At 42.9% G+C, this 18,810-nt stretch overlaps 1 protein-coding gene across 2 annotated transcripts in view; it reads right to left on the bottom strand.

Annotated features, from left to right (window-relative positions):
* The window catches only part of slc22a23a (solute carrier family 22 member 23a), a 40,016-nt gene extending 27,025 nt beyond the window's left edge, over nucleotides 1–12,991 (bottom strand). Inside the window, exons 1-5 of one of the 2 annotated variants that reach the window (XM_086203748.1) lie at nucleotides 12,809–12,991; nucleotides 12,065–12,130; nucleotides 9,703–10,462; nucleotides 723–826; nucleotides 475–629 (exon numbers count right to left, since the gene is read on the bottom strand). In XM_086203748.1, coding sequence (XP_086059874.1) covers nucleotides 475–629; nucleotides 723–826; nucleotides 9,703–10,134 — 691 coding nt within the window. In that variant the 5' untranslated portion in view covers nucleotides 10,135–10,462; nucleotides 12,065–12,130; nucleotides 12,809–12,991. Of the gene's footprint in view, nucleotides 1–474; nucleotides 630–722; nucleotides 827–9,702; nucleotides 10,803–12,064; nucleotides 12,131–12,808 lie in introns of those variants that run through there. The other variant, XM_086203749.1, reaches the window with a different exon arrangement.
* Between the last annotated feature and the right edge of the window lie 5,819 nt (nucleotides 12,992–18,810).

Raw genomic sequence — 18,810 nt, forward strand, 5'->3', positions numbered from 1 at the left:
AGACTGTTGGGCTTTCCGTTATAAGAGGGAGGAGGAACCTGATAATCTTTGGATTTTGCATGAAGGAGCAAACTAATGTTGCACTTTGGAGCAAATCTCGACCTGTGGATTCCAGTTCCAACAGCTTCCTGTTCAAGGGTGAAATATCCAACATGGCCCCCTCACCACGGTAATGCCATTTAATCAAAAGTCACGATCTTCACAGTAAGCAATGACAAGGTCTGAGGGTGTTTCTGACCAAATGTGATATGGAGCTTGGTGACTAGCAAGGAGGAGAACATCCAAGTGTAAAATCATTTCCTGTTGTCACCAGGTGGCGCTATGAGTAATCTTCACTTTGGCAAATATTACCCCTCCCCCACCCCCCAGTTTGGTAAAAAAAATCTGCCTCATAGTTTGTGTATCACGCCACAGAGGGGATCTGCTACAGCAGCTGTGGACGTGCCCTGCATATTTCAACCTGAGAGCACTTACTGAGAACGTAGAGGGACAGGATGATCCCTGCCAGGCAGAAGCCTTCAAAGAAGCGCAGGGTGCTGAACATGGGGACGTTCACGGAGAAGGCCACAGTGAGACCAAACACCAGCATGAACAGCACCGATATGATCAGCACTGGGTGGCGGCCAAACCTACAAAATGAGGTAATATACATAGATATATATTTGCTTAAAGGCAATGAGAAACAGCTTTTTATCCCGCTCAACTATCAACAAACATCTTACCAGTCTGCAAGGATTCCAAACACCAGGTATCCGAAGATGGATCCCACCAAGAGAGAGAATTTTGCAATGTGGACTTTCCATGCAGAGTCACACACCAGACTCCACTGTAGAGACAAATAAACACAGCCATTACATCCAAGAAATGTATGCAGCATACCAATACGCGTAGAGTAAAATGATCAATGGTATTTTTTAACAGACTTTTATCGATTCCCTGTCAGTCAAAATTTGGATCTGTTCAATAAACAGGGCACTACTACCACTCTAAACAAATACTACTGAAATATGAGAGGGGTGTATTTTGAAAGGAGGGGGGGTGTGCAGCCAGAGCTAAGTATTATTATGAGAGTTATGAGAGTGGTGGCATGGAACCAAAACAATGAGCTTAAAGATGCTAAACAGGAGGACAGTAGGAAAACTCACAGAAAATGCCAAATGATGATATGAATTTACTACCTCTTATCACCAAATGTATCAATCCGTTGTAGATGATGACGAATTTAATTATTCCACTTTCTGACATTAATTTCCACTTTGGAAACAAGGGAGTGGGAGTCTACTTTTTTATTGCCCTATTCAAACACACCAATTGTGTCAAATTGTGACAAATATGCACAGCACAAGCAAGCAGTGATTACGGCAAGGATCCGTTTGAAAATCAGCTGATGACTTAACCCATTTAGATCTAAAATGCAGAAAATACATTGTTTTATGAACAGGCTCCTACATGCTGAGGGTTTTCTTAAAGACTTGTCAACATCCACTGAGGGCGCTTTCTTAACCCGATTTAATGGCACGGTTTATTTGAGGGTTGTTGGGTTTTTTTTCAAAGCAGTGATCGTATTCTGAATCAACCAAAACGGCACCACCTCTTCCAGTCTCTCTCGGTCCGCTTCCAAGTGAAACCTAGAGCTGCTCAAACACAACGAGAGCTCAGTCCGACCTTGATCTGACCCAGTTGAAGGAAGTGAACCAACATGCAGAAAATAATGAGCTTTCTGCATGTTGGCATTTGTTCAGATGTAAATAAAATAGAAGGAGGACTGACTTGCGTAGAAATGTTTGCTACTTGCTAGACATCTGGACCAAAGACTTTAGCTTTTCTCCTACAGCCCTTTTCTGACTAACCTGTGTGAGTCCACTTCTGGTTCTACTCGAACACACCCCGAAGCAAATGTGCACACGTGAAAGTGACCTGGATCAAATAGAAAACTAAATGTACCAATTTCAGTTTTATTTCAAACAAAGCACTCATGTCTCTAAGCCGCTGTAGCCGATAGAAATATGAAATAAACTCCTTTAAAAAGCTTTGACCATTGGCCTCTATGTATGTATGCCCAGCTGTACATTCTGATCTGGAAGGCACAAATATGCAAATGTTGCCTCAGGTCTTAAAAGTAGAACAACCCCTGTGTTGCATCACATGTAAATCATATTACAATAGATCATCCTGACATGGTCACACAAAAACATTTCAGATGGGCCTTGGATATTTGGAGTATTTTGCCATCATAAAATTCTCAGCTACTTAATGTCAAATAGAAGAAGCAGACAGTTGTTTGGTGGCCATAGCGGGTAGAGCAACGTCAACTCTAGCCCATGTGTGCACCAAGGTTTATCAGTGTAAACACAGAGGAACCGTGCTGGGGTGACCCTCTACAGTCATAGATTTGATGATTCATTTGAAAGAGCCTGACTCAACAGCACGATCTCCTAGTCGAAGTGTTGCAGTGGCTTTTTAGATCATCACAGGAATGTCTGTTATGCAGGTCGACGTGCATAACTGGTATAGGTGGGGGTGGGGCTGAGGGGCACCAGCTACCCAGTTTACTTGTAGTGTGTAGCTGAGCTGATGCTCCCCAGACTGGAGAACATCCCACTGCCTGTTATTTTTCTGATTAAGTGAGACTCAAGTGAGTCTTCAATAATGCTCCCAAAGAGTCTGGGAAATGTCACACCAGTGTCATAAGTAGTGAAGAACGACATGTGACCTTCGTTAGCTATGTTAGCTTCTGCCGGTTGGCCATAGTCCACAAGGATGGATTGTCCAAGAATGAAGGAGGAGGGGAGAGAGAGTGGAGACGAAGCAGATACGCGACCGAGGGGTTCCTGACAGTTTCTCGCGAGGTCAAAGATCATCTGAGAAAGGCTGCCGTGAAGCCAGCTTTGGTCTCCTTGGGGTTTCTGACATCGGTGTGGTGAGGTTTCAAGATGTAAACAAACATGGCAGCCACAGGATGTCTCGACATCAGTCACTTCAATAAATATGGTACCTGGGGTGATCGGACTGAGAGGGATTCCAAATGGAAGTAGCTAAGTTTTACAATTTGTCATTTACTGGTTTTGTTCAGCTCTTTTGTTTGGTGCAGGGAAAAAATGAAAGTCATGTGATGATCTACAATTATCTGTACTGAATCATAATATGGATCAATGTGCAATGTGTGACTCGATGAACCAGGTTCAGGAACACCCCTAGTATAGCTCTACCCTGCACTGAAGCCAAGAGAGGTTTGTTCTTACATGTTCTATTTTCTTTTTCTTGAGAGGGTTTTCACCTCTCATAACCTCTTCCACAGTGACCTGCTCAGAATGGAACGTCCAAGGATTACACAGAGCCACGCAGTCATCACATGATCCCGGAATGCCACTCATTCACGGTTTCAGTATCAATGTCAGCAGAGTGCAAGACATAGGGTAGGCAAACAAGTTACTGTTGCATAATCGCTTCTAGAACGAGGATATATAAAAACCTGAAGCTGCCCTCCTCTGCAGCTGTGACAAACCCGCTCGTAAAGTGTAATAAAACTCTGTGTGCGTATCGTTACATGGAATTGCTGTACAGTTGAATGACCTGCTTTGATGACTGTGCAGAAAAGACCAACCGATGACCAATAAAGCACCATCACAGCAACTGCCGTTGACGCGTGTAGCCAAAGATGTAGAACATAGTTGTTTGATTGTGGACATATGATTATAGTGGTTTATTTAAAAGCATTTGCCAACCTGCATGTATTATTTACTAGGTTCCTCTCCTGGCCAATCCTTAATGGGAATACACACAGCTAACGGCACAAGTGGGAAAATATGGCCGTGTTCTCAGCTGCAGCAGAAAAAAATCTCAACAATCTCCCTAAGTCAAATCATGCTTCTTGCCTGCTATGCACCTTCCATCCCTCGCTGCCTCGCTATTGTCTTGCTGATTTGGGAATAATGAATAGAAGTCAGGGAGAGGGAGAGGGAGAGAGAGAGAAAGAGAGAGAGAGAGGCACAAATCAGTTAATGTCCCCGGGGTGTCTGCTGGACAGCAGTGACCAGTCTACATCACCAGGTCCCATTGGCTCAGATGAAGACACTCTACACTACAGCTGCACATTTCTGCACCCCGTGAACTACATGAGTGGTGGGTGGGGAGATTCAATGATATTGCAGGCGGGGAGGAGAGGAGGGAGAAAAAGCATAAGATGAGGGATAAATGAAGAAAATGAGGAGAAAAAAATCACGATAAAAATGTAGGAATAGGAAATAAAGAGGGATGAAGAGAAGTGCAGAGAAAGAGGATAAAGAGCTAACGCATGAGGGATAGAGCTGCTTAAAAGCAGTGGTGAGACTGCTGCATAGTTACTGCCTAGCAACAGACTATCACCGTGGTTATCCCACTCTCTCTGCTTCCAAGTGCAAGTTTTAGCACCGCTGCCTCACCCATGGGTTTGGAATCCTAGGTGGAGAGCGTAGGTGAGGGGGATTGTGTGGTTTTGTCGTAGAGAAAAATAAAAATACCGAGATATCTGGCATTGCAGATGGAGCCTAAGCATTATACTGGCTTCAGATTGTTCTTTGTCTTTGTTGTAGTTTATGGAAACCAAAGGTGACAGATGGAGAAATCCTTGTGCACCAGTCTATTATCAATTGCCATCTTTTGTTGTGTGTGAGGGACACAACCACTCACCTAAGACATATGAAATATGTCATCAGTTTACCACTCCCTTCATTCCATCACACAATTCTAAAACAACTTTACATGACAAGATCATAGCAAAAACACATATACACACACACACACCCCTCCCTGTTGCAAAACTTATCTGAAACAAACCTACAACACACACACACACGCGCACACACACAAAACACTCCTGCTGCAAACACGATGAGTTTTATCTTTTGCACACACCAGCGTCTTTTTTCCAGGCCGACACTGTGAGCGGCGTTCATTGTGTGCTGCTGCACTGGGGTCATTGCCTTTCAACAGCTGACACCTTCTAAGTGTCTCACACTGATCCAGGGTCTGTAGAGCCAGCTGGGTAAACAGAATGAGGGGACACAGTGCTGAGAGGCCTGCATGGGTGTTCATTTAATGTCGTCTTACAGATCTATGGGTGTGCAGCCTACAGCTCAGTGATACTGGCTCTGGGTGTACCCACCAATATGCTTTCACATAACATATCTTCCTTATCACTTCCATACCGTACAACCTGCCTCTCACACACAAGACCCTCGCTCTCGTGGGGGATTAGCTGAGAGGTTAATCGGTTCTTTCTCAGGCCACTATTTGAGGCAGCGTTGTCTATCTGAATGGGAGCTGAGACAGGAGGTTGATGAGCCTCTGAGTGATGATACATTGTCATTTCTACAGCTCAGTCTAATTAAGATGGACCCTGAGGAGAGCTTTGACTCATTTACCTTCACCACCACCACCTACACTTAACTCTGCCTCAGTAAAAGACTTCTCTCTGTTTGCGATGCCGTGAGATCTCGTTGTATGCGTGTGATCATAAGGATCTGAGTCACATGGGCTTAGAGGGTTGGCACTCAGTTGAATGTGGTCATGTGCAGTTATGCCTATGCAATCCAAACACAGAGAAATGCCAAGTCAGCACTTCCTGCTGTACAGTCATGTTCTCTTGTCTGTGTCGTAGAAGGGAAAAGGGACTTTTGAAAGATTAGGAGGCAGGCTGTCAGTAAAGAAAAGCAAATCCACATTAATTTGTCTCCATTTTGATCTGCCTGCCACCCAAATCCTCTTCTCCCAGAGGTGACCTTGCATGAAAGTGAACCTCATAGGTCAGGGAACATGAGCACGCACCATCAGACACTTTTACCAACTGCTCCAACCAGTCACTGATGAAGTGGTGGTAGTGTCAACATGACATTCTTGGTATGTGTGCAAAGACAACACAAATATGAGTATCTACAGGTTGCACCAGCATCAGAGGAAAGCCACTATGTTTTTCGCCTTTTGACTGGAAAAGATCTTTCAACCCATGAGAGTAGAGAGATACTTCAAGTGTGTGTCATAGCATATGGATCCACCCATTCCACTTCCCTGACCTCTGCAGTGTGACTTCATTCAGCTGCAGCTTGGAAGAATTTAGAAGGCTCTCCTACATGCAAGCCCCTCCGTGAAATCACTGAAGGTCTGCACCAAGCTCTGAATCAAGTTTGTGACCCTGTATACACTTGATCCAGATTAGATTGGGTTTTACATTGCAGTTATGCAAGTAGACCAAGAACTTTACATGTCAAAGGTGCTGCCGTCACCATCTACATGGGCCAGTTCTCCCTGCACTCACAGTCAGTTGGATTGTGGATGGGTGTCTGATAACTTGTAGCTAGCATGATGGTAACTTGCTGTCAGGACAAATTTAAACTCCAAATTCACGTTCTTGCGATCATATCATTATTAATATTATACCGACTGCAACTTCCTGTAAATGGTCCAAAACTTTGAACCATCAAAGAAAAACATCAGAAAAATTCTTCCCGTCTTTGATCTAGAGTTGCTTTGATCCACATTTTTTTTCTGTTTCTGATCCAATTCCAAATATTTCATTCCAAATCTCATTCTGATACAAATCTACCTATAATGATACTCTACTACCAGAGCTTGTTTTTCTAATACAATAACGCTAATTATGTTATTATTGTTGATGTTGATGGTATGCCAGTTATATAGATATTTTGTTTTATGTTAGAATATTAGCCTGGAACAAACTACACAGTATTTAAAAGCGCAAAAAAAAAAAAAACTCAAATGCTTTCAATTTGCAAATCTCCCCCAGGTGTATATTTGAATGATATGAATTTATGAATCAGTGATGTGTCACGTGTTTTGACAGGTTCATGGTCCAGTGAACTATGGTATGGAATCTGGATGAGATCACGGATCGGCGCTATCATTCTGATATCCGATCTGTGAATCACTTAAAAGGCCCTTAATTCCTGTATAAAGGGGTGGCATGGCTCAGAGGTACAGTGGCCGTGTAGTAACCGAAGGGTCGCTGGTTCGATCCTCACTTCCCCTGGTGACCATGTCCAAGTGTCCTTGAGCAAGGTACTGAGCCCCTAATTGCTCCTGATGGCCCTGCGATGGCCTGGCGACCCATCCAGGGTGAACCCTGCCTCTCATCCAATGTCAGCTGGGATCGGCTCCAGTCCCCCCCCCCCCCCCCCCCCACACACACACACACACACACGAAATCCTTAACGGATAAGCTGAATAGAAAATGGATGGATGGATGGATGGATGGATGGATGGATGGATGGATGCATGGATGGAATTCCTGTATCTCTGGTCTGATACTCCGTCTCTAGAACGAACCAAATCCATGCTTCATTGTGACCCAGACCTAGACCACCTCCTTAAGTTGAACCAAAGCTGGAGAGTGGCTCAGATTTAAAGTCCAGGAGGTTTTACACTATCAAGTCCAGACCAAAGGAGGAAGGTGCGTGTCGGTTCATGACTCACTTTAAACACACACAGCTGGCTGAACAGTTAATTGAATATTTATCACAATTTCCATATGCACAAGGCCTTGTACAGCAGCAGATTGTGGTGCTGTTGATCTGTATTGACTTTTACTGATAGAAGCATCCAATACTTCCTCCGTCCCATTTATAAGACTCAAGGTGGTTAGGATCAGCTGCCAGCACAACAGCTGAAATCATTCACAGAACTCTCCGTCAACTTCAGTTAAAACGGAACATTCTAATGCTCACGAAGGGGAGTTGATTGTTGTATTATACTTGAACCTGTCAGAGGTTTCGCTATCGTAGCTGATGGGTCAATCCCAGCCGGCCAATCATGTTCTACAGGCTTAAGAAAAGACCATAGTTTATACACGAAGACCTTCCAATATCACACCGTTATCACTTCATTTTGCTTCGAAATATAATTAATAACACCATAATAATTATTCCTTCTAGTATTGGAATCATATCACAACTGAATCGTCAGCCCAGTTTATGGGCTGCTGGCATCAGGGTGCCTCAACCCTCCAGCAGCACTGAGAGGCTTCAAAGCCTGGCTTCACATCAAATGAGTCTTTTGATTACGGCACGCCTGCAAATCTCCTCACAGCGAACCACTCAGCTGATTGATGTGGAGCTGGCTATTCTCCGTCAGGTGATCAGAATCAACTTTGGAGGCTTTTTTTTTTTAAAGCCGAAACTGACTGTTGAACTTAAATCCCTATTGATCCCACCCAAACCCCCCACCCAAGTCTCTCCAGCCCATAATGATAAATACAGGTGTGTCTACAGTGACGGGTTAATTCCATCATCCTATCAGTTCGTTTCAAAGCTGTGGAGCTGATGACTGGGAGAGGGGAGGTGATGATTCTACTCCTGATTTATCGCTGTGGCCGATAAAGGTATCGGAAGAGACGGTGTCCGATACGGCTGCCAACGACTCGCCGAAGTTCAAATATACATTCAAATTGTAATAAAAATCATACATTCGATTGAATTCAGTGCCAAAAGTGTTTAATCAAGTTTTTATTTCTCAGTCAAAGAGGCGGAGTATAAAGAGGGCTAAAGATGGCGGTCCTCAACGGTCAAAGTTTTTACAATTGTTTCAGAGTTTTTGTTTGGATTTTTTTTTTTGTACTGTGGTGTGCAGGTCGTGTACTTATTTAGTAAATATTTAATTAAAGATGTAATATCACTCGCATGTAGACTGAAATAATAAACGTATTGCGCTTAAATTAATATTCAAATATGTTTGAATTTATATGTATTTTGAAACATTCAAATGCTATTTTGTTAATTAATTAATTGACAGCTCTTTTGCCCAATGTGAGTAAAACATGTCGAAAAAGATGCTATTAGAGACAATTTACAATCATAAAATTCCATTCAGTTATTACACTGACCTGTCATTTATTTTTAAGTGTTAGATATCTCTTTTACATTTATTTGTTATTAGTTTTTGATGCTATATTTGAGGATCCTAACAAAAAGAATATCAATGATTATATTGATTATTTTAGCTTCTTTCTTTTGTTTTAAACTCCCTTGTCCTGGCACCAGCATCATCAAAAAAAAAAAAAAAAACCCTACTCCAGTTAGGCCCTAACAGAGACCGGGTGTCACTGTCTCCCCTGTAAGGCATGTAAACATTAAGGAACTACAATAACGCACAAATATGAGTGAAGACATCACTAATGAGAGAGACACACACACGGAAATTGCCAAGGCTGAGAGTACAGTGTTTGGTTAAGGCAATGATAGGGCGGGTGATGTTTAGCCAGGGATGGGGTTGCATTATTCTAGAGTGCACTAATGACCTTTGCTCCAAATCAAAGGCTCCATGTCTATTATGTCCATTAGGGCAACCGGCAAATTCCACCAGCCCTGGCAGTACCCGCCTCTCTGTTATAGGTCACACTTTCTATCAGCTTTGCGGTGACTCACGGTCACCCTCACACGCAGGCTATCCCTCTGCTTTTAATATCAGCAGCGTCCCTGTCAACTCCTACAGAAAAGACACGACTCGTTGCACGGTTGTGGAGACATGCAATAACACAAAGTGTGCACATACTCTGAAAGTGTCACGTTTCACATTCTCTCTCTGTCTGTCCCCCCCCCCCCCTCTCTCTCTCTCTCTCTCTTACTAAAACGTATCGATCCTATAAGGGTTATGGGGTGTGCGATCACAGAGCAGAACACCCTGTGATGATGACAGCCTCAACACTCAGCTTACCTTGGTAACCACATTCTGCACAAGTCCCGTGTGCAGCTCAAATGTCCACTCGTTGCACCTGCACTGCGTGTTGGTCGTGGCATTGTGGTTGCTGTAACTTCCATTAGAATACATCTGCCGCTCACTCGTGTTTTTAGGACTAAGTGATAAAGGGGAATCACTCGATGTCACGTTGGTGAGGTTTCCCAGAGGCTGGATACATGTGTTGTTCGGCTGGGCAAGGAGGAAATTGTCAGAGTATTGACTGAATCCAATAAATAACGCCGGGATCCATGTCAGCACGATCAGCTGTCTCTGGTACTTCCCAAATCCCCCGAGAAATGGCAGCACGGCACCGTCGATGCGTGTCAGCAGCCCCTGCGATGTGGTTTCGGGGGACACGAAGCCGTTCTCCGGTTGATGGTCCTCCGTGTCGAGCTGCACCACGGCCATCGCGGTTTCGCCGATAGATGCCTCCGTTGTGTAGAGAAGGAGGGGTTGCAGTGCTACCCCCTGTCGACTCCACAATGCGTCAATGCCCCCAGCCCCGGCTGTGGAAGCCGTGTGCAGTCATTCACGGGAATGGAAATAAGACGCACCTCTTGATTATCAGGAAGCTCGTCCTTCCTCCGTGCGTCCGTCAGCTGCACCGACAGACCGAGGATCTCGCTCGGTCGCACTCAGCCAGGAAAACTATTTCATTGTCTTTCCCGTCGTATGAAACCGTGAGCGGCTGCCGGTGAATCGTGGCAGCGAAGCCCCAGGAGGCAGGAACTGTTTCCTGTGAGAGACACAGGTAACACACCTGCATGTAAACGCTGTGTGTTGTGAGCTGAAGCCAGCACGGCCACCTGTAAACACTCGAGACAGGAGGAATAGAAAGCTTTTGTCTTTAAAATCAAAAACAAATTCCATTAATAAATCCACAACACATGTTATATTTAATGCGTCTGCCACTGAAGTGATGGTGATGGTGAATCTTAGCGAAGCCGAGAACGGCCAACGGCTTGCTGATGTCGTTATCTCGAGATCACGAGTTAATGTTTCTTTACCGAAAGAAAACGAGCTTAGTTCTACATCTCGAGGTAAAGCAATAATCAGCACTAGGACTGGTGATAGCATATTCATTTTTCTTCATTGATTATGGAGTGATAATGCACTAAAAACATTAACCTACTTATTAATCACCCACTTGCCCCTTGACCCCATTCATGGATTGAGTCTGTAGGTGGAGAGCTACAAGTAACCAGTGGAGGGCAGCAATTAGAACGACCCATTATTATTATTAAGTCTGCCAGCTGCAGTGAATGTTCATATTTCCAGGCCCAAATACAAAGCAAACACACCCCAACACAAGGAAAGCCTCTTTATGAAGAGTTATCAGCTGTCGACTGTGAACATATTGAAGTCATCCATCCTTCCATCGTCAACCGCTCATCCTGTTTTCAGGGCTGGGGTGGGGGGCTGGAGCCTATCCCAGCTGTCAACAGAGGCGTGTACAGCCTGGACAGGTCTCCAGTCCCTCACCACTCACATCTATGACAATCTAGAGTCTCCAATTAACCTAATTAGCCATATTCGTGGCGTGTGAGAGAACCCACGCGGACACGAGGAGAACACGCACACTCCACACAGACAGGCTGATGCATTTGAACCCAGAACCTCCTTGCAGTGATGCATCAGTGCTAACCACCCTACTGGCCTATAGAAATAATAAAAAGATCGATTTTTGTAAGTGTAACATAAGTGTGTGGACTTCCTGTCAGGCTTTCATTTATCTGTTTTAAGAAATACAATTTCTAAATCAAAGTGTTTTTTTTTCAAACTAGCTGGTGGTTCAAAAAATATAACAATAATATTAAAAAAATGACAAATATCTACGCCATCCGACCCGATAATCAGTCGATCCCTATCAGCAATACGCCTTGGTTCTGTCTGTCTAAATGCAATTTGAAGAGGATGATGAAGAACTGATGAGTCACTGAGTACGCTCAGTGGTTTAGTAAAGCGGCCATGGAAGCAATCAGAAAAGTCGCTCCAGCTCTGTAGGTCAAAGGTCACATTTGTGATTGTCGGTGTCCATCAGTGCCCATGAATAGTGAAAAATGTTTTGAATGATATTAAATAAAAATAGAAAAAACAACAACATCTCAACCTCTAAAGTTTATTTACGTATTCATTTATTCACACAGTCGAAATATTGTAAGTCTTAGTAAATGACATGCATTTAAAATGCTCAACATTGAGGGCCTCTCACTGCAAAGAAGAAAAGAAAAGTAGTTCACTCTTTTTTTGGGGGGGTTTGGAAAGCTGTCAAACAAGTCTCCTGATAAAGGATGCCAGCAGAACTGAATAGATGAGAATAAATCAAAATGAAATGTACCCGTCCAGGGTGAACCCCACCTCTCGCCCGAAAGCCGCTGGGATAGGCTGCCGTTTCCCCGTGACCCTTAACAGGATAAGCAGAAGAAAATGGATGGATGGATGGAAAAATGAAATGTATACGATAAGAATAAATACAAATGAAATATGGAAGAAATTTGTAATAATTCTCTTTCTGATTTGGGAAATAGTAGGAAAACTCTTGTTGCTTTGGGACGATGTAATACGTACAATAGCTTCTGCTAACAAACTGGTTGCAGCAGAAAAGCATAAGATTTAGGTTTCATTTGAATAATCTATACTTACAGTCATGCTTTGTTTGTTTGTTACTTTGTTTGTTTGTTTGTTAAACGTGGCCTCTGGTAAGTGTGTTCATTAGATTCACAATTTTAGCTTCAGATTAAAGATTGAGGCCTGATTAAACTGTTCAGGTTCCTCTTTCAAGTACTTTGAGTACTATGATAAAACATGTAACAGTTGCATTGCTATTATGTGGATACTACAATTGATATGACATTTGGATGACTTTTCTAAGTAATAAACCCGTGCAAGGAGTTGTAAATGTTGGAAATAAATGACAAGATCATCTTGAGTTGTAAATCAAATTAAATGCTTCTATGTACTTAACCTCGAATCTTATCAAGTTAAGAGACAAAGTAGTCGTGGAGAATCTGGCAAATAATTTGTGGGTTATTACAGCTCAGTAATGTCGAGATAACAAATATATCCATGAATAAAGACATACCTTAAACCATTTGTTAAAAGGTAGCCCCATCATCCATAACAAAATATTTTTTTCCATCAAATGCTGGGTTGCACGTTTAACCAACAGTTTAAAATGTATTATATTTGTTTTTCCACTCTCTCCCTGACTCTTTGGGCTACCCCAGAGGAAGATTCTCTCCACGCACAACTGAATAAACGGGATCAGGTTGGACTCACACCCGAGCCTGATAAACTATATTTATCCGACCATGTGACACCAGACTCCCACTGCCTCTCCAACTTGTGTGTGCAATGCCTCACCCCTCTGGCCATTTTGTGCTACAACATGCAGCTTTACAGCCGTCCATCCATTTTCCATACCACTTATCTGTTCCTGTCAGTTCTCTGGTATCGCCACAATCTTGGGTCGGTTAATCAAATGCTAAATTTTGCTTTGCCATTGATAACAGTGGCGATGAACAGGTTCTCACGGCTGTGTTACATAAAAGGTGTGAGTCACCTACGTCATGTGACGGGTTATTTGTATTTCAAGGATTTCAGTCACAGTAGGTAAGATCTTGAACAAACACAGACATGAGGACCTTGTGTGTGTGACACGCTTATGCAGTAACAGTGGTGCACATGCAGCATTCACAATACATTTGTGTCAGTGACAAACCCTGAAGTGGGAGAAAGTCAGTAAAGATGATGCCCAAGGTCTTCAGTCTTTGGCATCTTACACTTTAGAAGATCAGGGTACATAGCTTTTCTGCCATTTAGTCAGTAGGTAAGAAAACTCTATCATTCAGAAAGTTGAACCAAACATGTCAAGTGGGACTGAAGGATGCACCAAAACAATTTTGGTTGTCAAATGTGTGTGTGTGTGTGTGTGTGTGTGTGTGTGGGGGGGGGGGGGGGGGGGGGTCAGCCAGGCAGTAATCAGGGCCTTCCTGTTCAATTTCTATCTGTACAGCGTGCGGGGGTGTAACGAGCCATCACGGTCGTTCACGGCTGTGTAGCGATCCTCAGGTATGTGGTAGCGGGTGGGGACACCTTTGCCGTTTGTCATATTTGTTTATTTACTTAGTTTTGTAATTATTTTTTGTCATTCTTCACTGAAATATGCAAATACAAAGTCGATCGCAAAAAAAAAAACCCAGCCACTAATGCAATAACAGACACAAGCATGGAAGTTAACCTGTTAGTCGTGAAGTATCACCTTTTTATTTCCACTGTGGTCCTCTTTCAAGTCCTAAGACAGTGAAACAAATGGCAGATGGCAATACGACTCCATTATGATTAAACCACAGCCTGCAAACTACCAGACAGCTGAATGAATTCCTGAGTCAACTCACCACACCCATTTATTATTACTCACAATACAAATAAATTTGTGTGAAAAACAGTAGCAAACACGGGGTGAAATCCCTGTTAGATTTCAGGACCTGGGGCCTGGACAAAGATGCTTAATTGGCAAGTTGGGTTTTTGTTTTTTTTGTTTTTTTGGGCCTTCAGTTTTAGCTTTAAAACCAGTAGCTGCAAAATACTTTAATAAGTGCATAGTAAATTACTTATACATCATAATCATTAACTTGAGGCTGTTATGCCATCCATTATATGGCCTTTATAAAATGTAATAAGCATCTTTCAGAATTTGTGGAGGCCTTATTACCCAGTAATTAGGACGGATAATGAGCATCGTGATGTAAACTGCTTCCCAAGTTTGTACTAATTTGTAAAAACAAATCTGATTTCTGTCAAAAGCCAGCTCAAATGAAATAACAACACTGCCACCTGGTGGCTAAAAAGAAGTGTGTGTGTGTGTGTGTGTGTGTGTGTGTGTGTGTGTGTGTGTGTGTGTGTGTGTGTTCGTTTGTTCATGAGATTACAAATATATCATTCAGACAAGGTCTGCCTTGTTTTACGTACAGGCAGAGCAAATCTCATGGAGGCGGGCCAACAGAAACCGGTTGACTGTTATACCATCACACTATCTCACTGTGTTATCATTCAAAGCTGGTTTGTTATCCTCTGATTCAGGTGTGTCAAGGATCCGCCTTCATGCAACGCTATGAGTCAGCTTTAGTGAGCATGGGTTGTACTCTCTCTGACGTAAACCGTCTGTCTACACGAGTTGTAAAACAATTTTTGAAAAAAGCCGCAGGTGTGCCTGAGCTTTCACTCCGTAGTGAGAACAGAGTCAGATAACAGGGGCCTATTTCAAACCGATTGTTCCCTCTCATTAAAGCAATTAACAGTGTGAGGCTGCAGCTCAATGATCTCAACTACTGATCTGATTGTCGTTAAACTTTGCTTGTGCACGCTGGTGCTCCAAGGATGCGCAATGCTGAGTCTGAAGTCTGGGGTCTTGGGGGGGGTTCAGCATAAGTGCTGCAATGTGATGTAGCTCAACGACTGTTTACAGATCAACGCCAACACATGGTGTCGGTGCCGCAAGGAAGGTAGAATTTCAGCCATAGCTACCAGCTGGGATTGTGTACCTGTGTAAATGTGATCAGGGCATTCCCACTTAGGAGAGCGAGTCTCCATTGACTGTGATATCACCATGGCGATGTTCTGCGTGATGTCACTGCTATCTATAATGCAACCTTTCTCTGACAAACTGTTCAAAATTACAGCCGAAAAGTACATTTGTGGGCGGCACGGTGGTGCAGTGGTCAGCACTGCCGCCTCACAGCAAGAAGGTTCCAGGTTCAAGTCCCGGCTCCATCACAGGATCTTTCTGTGTGGAGTCTCCATGTTCTCCCTGTTCCTGTGTGGGTTTTCTCTGGTACTCCAGCTTCCTCCCACAGTCCAAAGACATCAAGAGGGGACGAGGCTGATTGATACTCTAAATTGACTGTAGGTGTGACTGTGAGAGTGAATGGTTGTCTGTCTCTATGTGTTGGCCTGTCCAGGGTGAACCCTATCTCTCACCCTGAAAGCAGCTGGGATAGGCTCCACCCCCCCATGACCCTTAACAGGAATAAGCAGTAGAGAATGAATGAATGGATGGATGGATTTTGACAAATAATTAGGGGATGGGATTCATTAAAAACTGTTTAATGTGTATTTTTTATTGTAATTCATATAAAATACAGGTTTTATATCATGTCCTGAATTGACTGACATGGCATTAATCATAAAATGACGTCTCTATCTTGACAAACGGCTGGGAAATTGAAATCAGGACACAACATAACAGTGAGACAATGTCGGGGGTGGGTGTGATATCATAAACCAGCTGTCAAGCTTGTGTCATCATCGATGTCAGGAAATGGCACCATCAGTATGTCTGCACTTGCCAGCCAGTGTCAGAGTGACTGTGAGTCAACGGAAAGTTCACCTGGTGTTTGCTCTGTCGTCTGTGACAAATCACATTTGATTCTCATGGATGTCACAGCTGGTGTGTGTGGTTCTATAATCCAGATGTCAGGTTATTTTACACCAGTGACAAATTCACCTTTTTAATGCAGGTCTTCCTCTCAACAAGGGACTGGAGCAGTGACCCACTGTGGATGATTGTGCAGAAAGCAAACTCTGTGTTAATTATTCACTCTGAGACACTGACTGACGGCTCCACTTTCTCCTTAGAATGCCTCACGTACATCGAATTATGACGAAAGAGCCCCGAACTCACGGAGATGAGCCTCAGCCAACTGTGATGGTTGTGAATCATGAGACTGTGAGAAAGACTTCTCTTCAGACGGTATTTTATCTGTGAGGTTTCCTGTTTACTGTTTTGGTGAGCTTCTCATTTCCTGGGCATCGAAAGCCTGGTTGCTAATAAACATGATTATTCTTACTGTTCCTGACTGTAGTTTGGGAGATCATGCATGTTCTGTCACGCAATGGCTTTTGTTTGAACAAGCGAGAATGGAAAACAGTATGGATCCACCTGAGCTTATTAACAGAGGAGAAGGGGAAAAATGCAGGGTGTGTTCGTAGGTGGGTGTGTTCGGTGTGTGACTGGCCTGTCAAGAAATTGTGGTTGTGACAAATGAGACTGTCATCATTAAGAAGGTGAAATACAGTATGAGGTACAAAAAAAAAAGAAAAAAAAAGAAATTCAGCGTGGACAAGTTCAACCAAGTTTGTCAAAACACAACGGTTTCAAAGAGAAAGGACAGGGCAGCTGACAAGTAAAATTCCAAGGGAAGGTGTTGGTTGGTTCTTAGTCATTCGTAGCTTCTCCCTCCCTCCATTATGAGATGGAGGGAGTACCTTTGTGGGTATGATAGCATGCAGTTTACAACACAAGAGGGCACAATATGTCCAGAATGTCTCCAAGATTAGGACGTAATCATTTCGTTTTTTGATGGATAGCTCAGATATATCAAGTCACATCTGAGATAATTGTTTATGTACCAGTTGGCATTTTCTAATCCTTGCATCACAGCGGTATGTAGGAACCTCCCTTCTCCTGACTTCTACGCTCCCTTTCACCTTTTTTTTTTCGACAGCTCAGACACACCTACTTCCTGCAAATGAGCGCAGAGAAGTGGGGAGACAGTAAAGATAGGGTGATTTCATTGGAGAAGACACAAACACACTTCCACCAGAAAGAAGTAGCTTTGTTTTCCACGGATCGCTCTGTGTCAGCGTCAAACACGACACCCTCAAATGGAGCCTCTTTTGACCTCAAGAATGTTGAACCCAGGCCGGAAAAAAATTCTTTGCGCAACCACTATCATCGAGTCTCTGGAGATTAAATGTTTAATTTCTGTGACCACAGCTGGATCTTGGCAGTCAGCATTAACTCCCAAATTTTGACACGATGTCAAATGCAGCAATCTTCAAAACTAACAGGAAACTGAACCAACAGAAGGAAATCACGCCGTGAGTTTCAGGTTCTCCAGAGGCACAATAATGGCAACCCTCGAAGTTCCACAGGATAAAGATCCCTCTGGGAAAATTTTAATGTAATTTCTAAGGTCACGTTAGCTTGATATGATTCGAATGGTCCAGACTCTTTCATCAAGCACTTAGACACACCTAGATAAGAGGCATGCAGTACAAAAGCGTACAACCACTCCTCCCTCCAGGAGAACCATACTAGAACTGGATGATGGTGAAATAATCTCTGTTGAATGCTTGAATGCATTTTTTTGACATCGTTATATTTGTTTTCATTGTGGAATCCATTACAAAATGTTTGTGGTGTGATTTCAAAAGATTTCTTGATGATGTTAAGGCAGGACGTCTCTTTAGCAGCACAAGATTTAAAATTGTAATCTGACATGCAATTTAGCTTTAACGAACACTGATTATTTGCACCAGCCTAATTATAAATAACAGTATGCTGATTCTATTTTTATTTTCCCTCTTGTCAATATTGTATCTATCGTACATTTAGTTACCGTTACATTACATGACAAGTATTTATTATGTTCCGATACTCTGTTCTTTACGATCCCTCTCTGCTGCTGTGGCATGTGAAAGTTTCTCTATTGAGTGACTGATAAATGATCATGTGACATTTTACTGTCCAGTTTTAATTCAATCCTGACATTTTGTCAACCATTGGTGTATGAGATAATGAGATAATTAAAAAAAAGTGACACCAGCACAGCTCCAACTCCAAAATGGCATACAAGTACAACAACACCGCTCTCAAAACAGATGAGTGAACATCATAATCACATGCTGGATTATCTTGGCAGTGAGTTCATTCATTCATTCACTCATACTGTGGAGTGAATGAATGAAGTCTTCTGTAAAGTCAGGAGATTTTGGGTGGAGATGTTGTAATTGCTTCGTTGATAAAACAGCCTGCAGCCAACATTGCTACTGAGGAACTTGCAGGTGTAATACGGTATAATACACCTGCTCTTTCCTGAATAACCAAGAATAACAGCGGATTAATCACACAAGTTGGTCCATTCAAAGCCACTTTCATCATTTAAGCACATAAATACACTAAACAATTATTGCCGACTGACATGATTGAGCTATTGTTCATTTATCCATCTTTTGTGCTGTTCTAGCTGTCCTGTTGCCTCACTGGCTGGTCCCTGCAGGGGTGTTTCGTAAACACAGTAA

The sequence above is a fragment of the Aulostomus chinensis genome, chromosome 5 (genome assembly GCF_037954235.1).
Source record: "Aulostomus chinensis isolate RoL2024-O1b breed Wild chromosome 5, RoL_Achi_v1.0, whole genome shotgun sequence".
Taxonomy (NCBI): domain Eukaryota; kingdom Metazoa; phylum Chordata; class Actinopteri; order Syngnathiformes; family Aulostomidae; genus Aulostomus; species Aulostomus chinensis.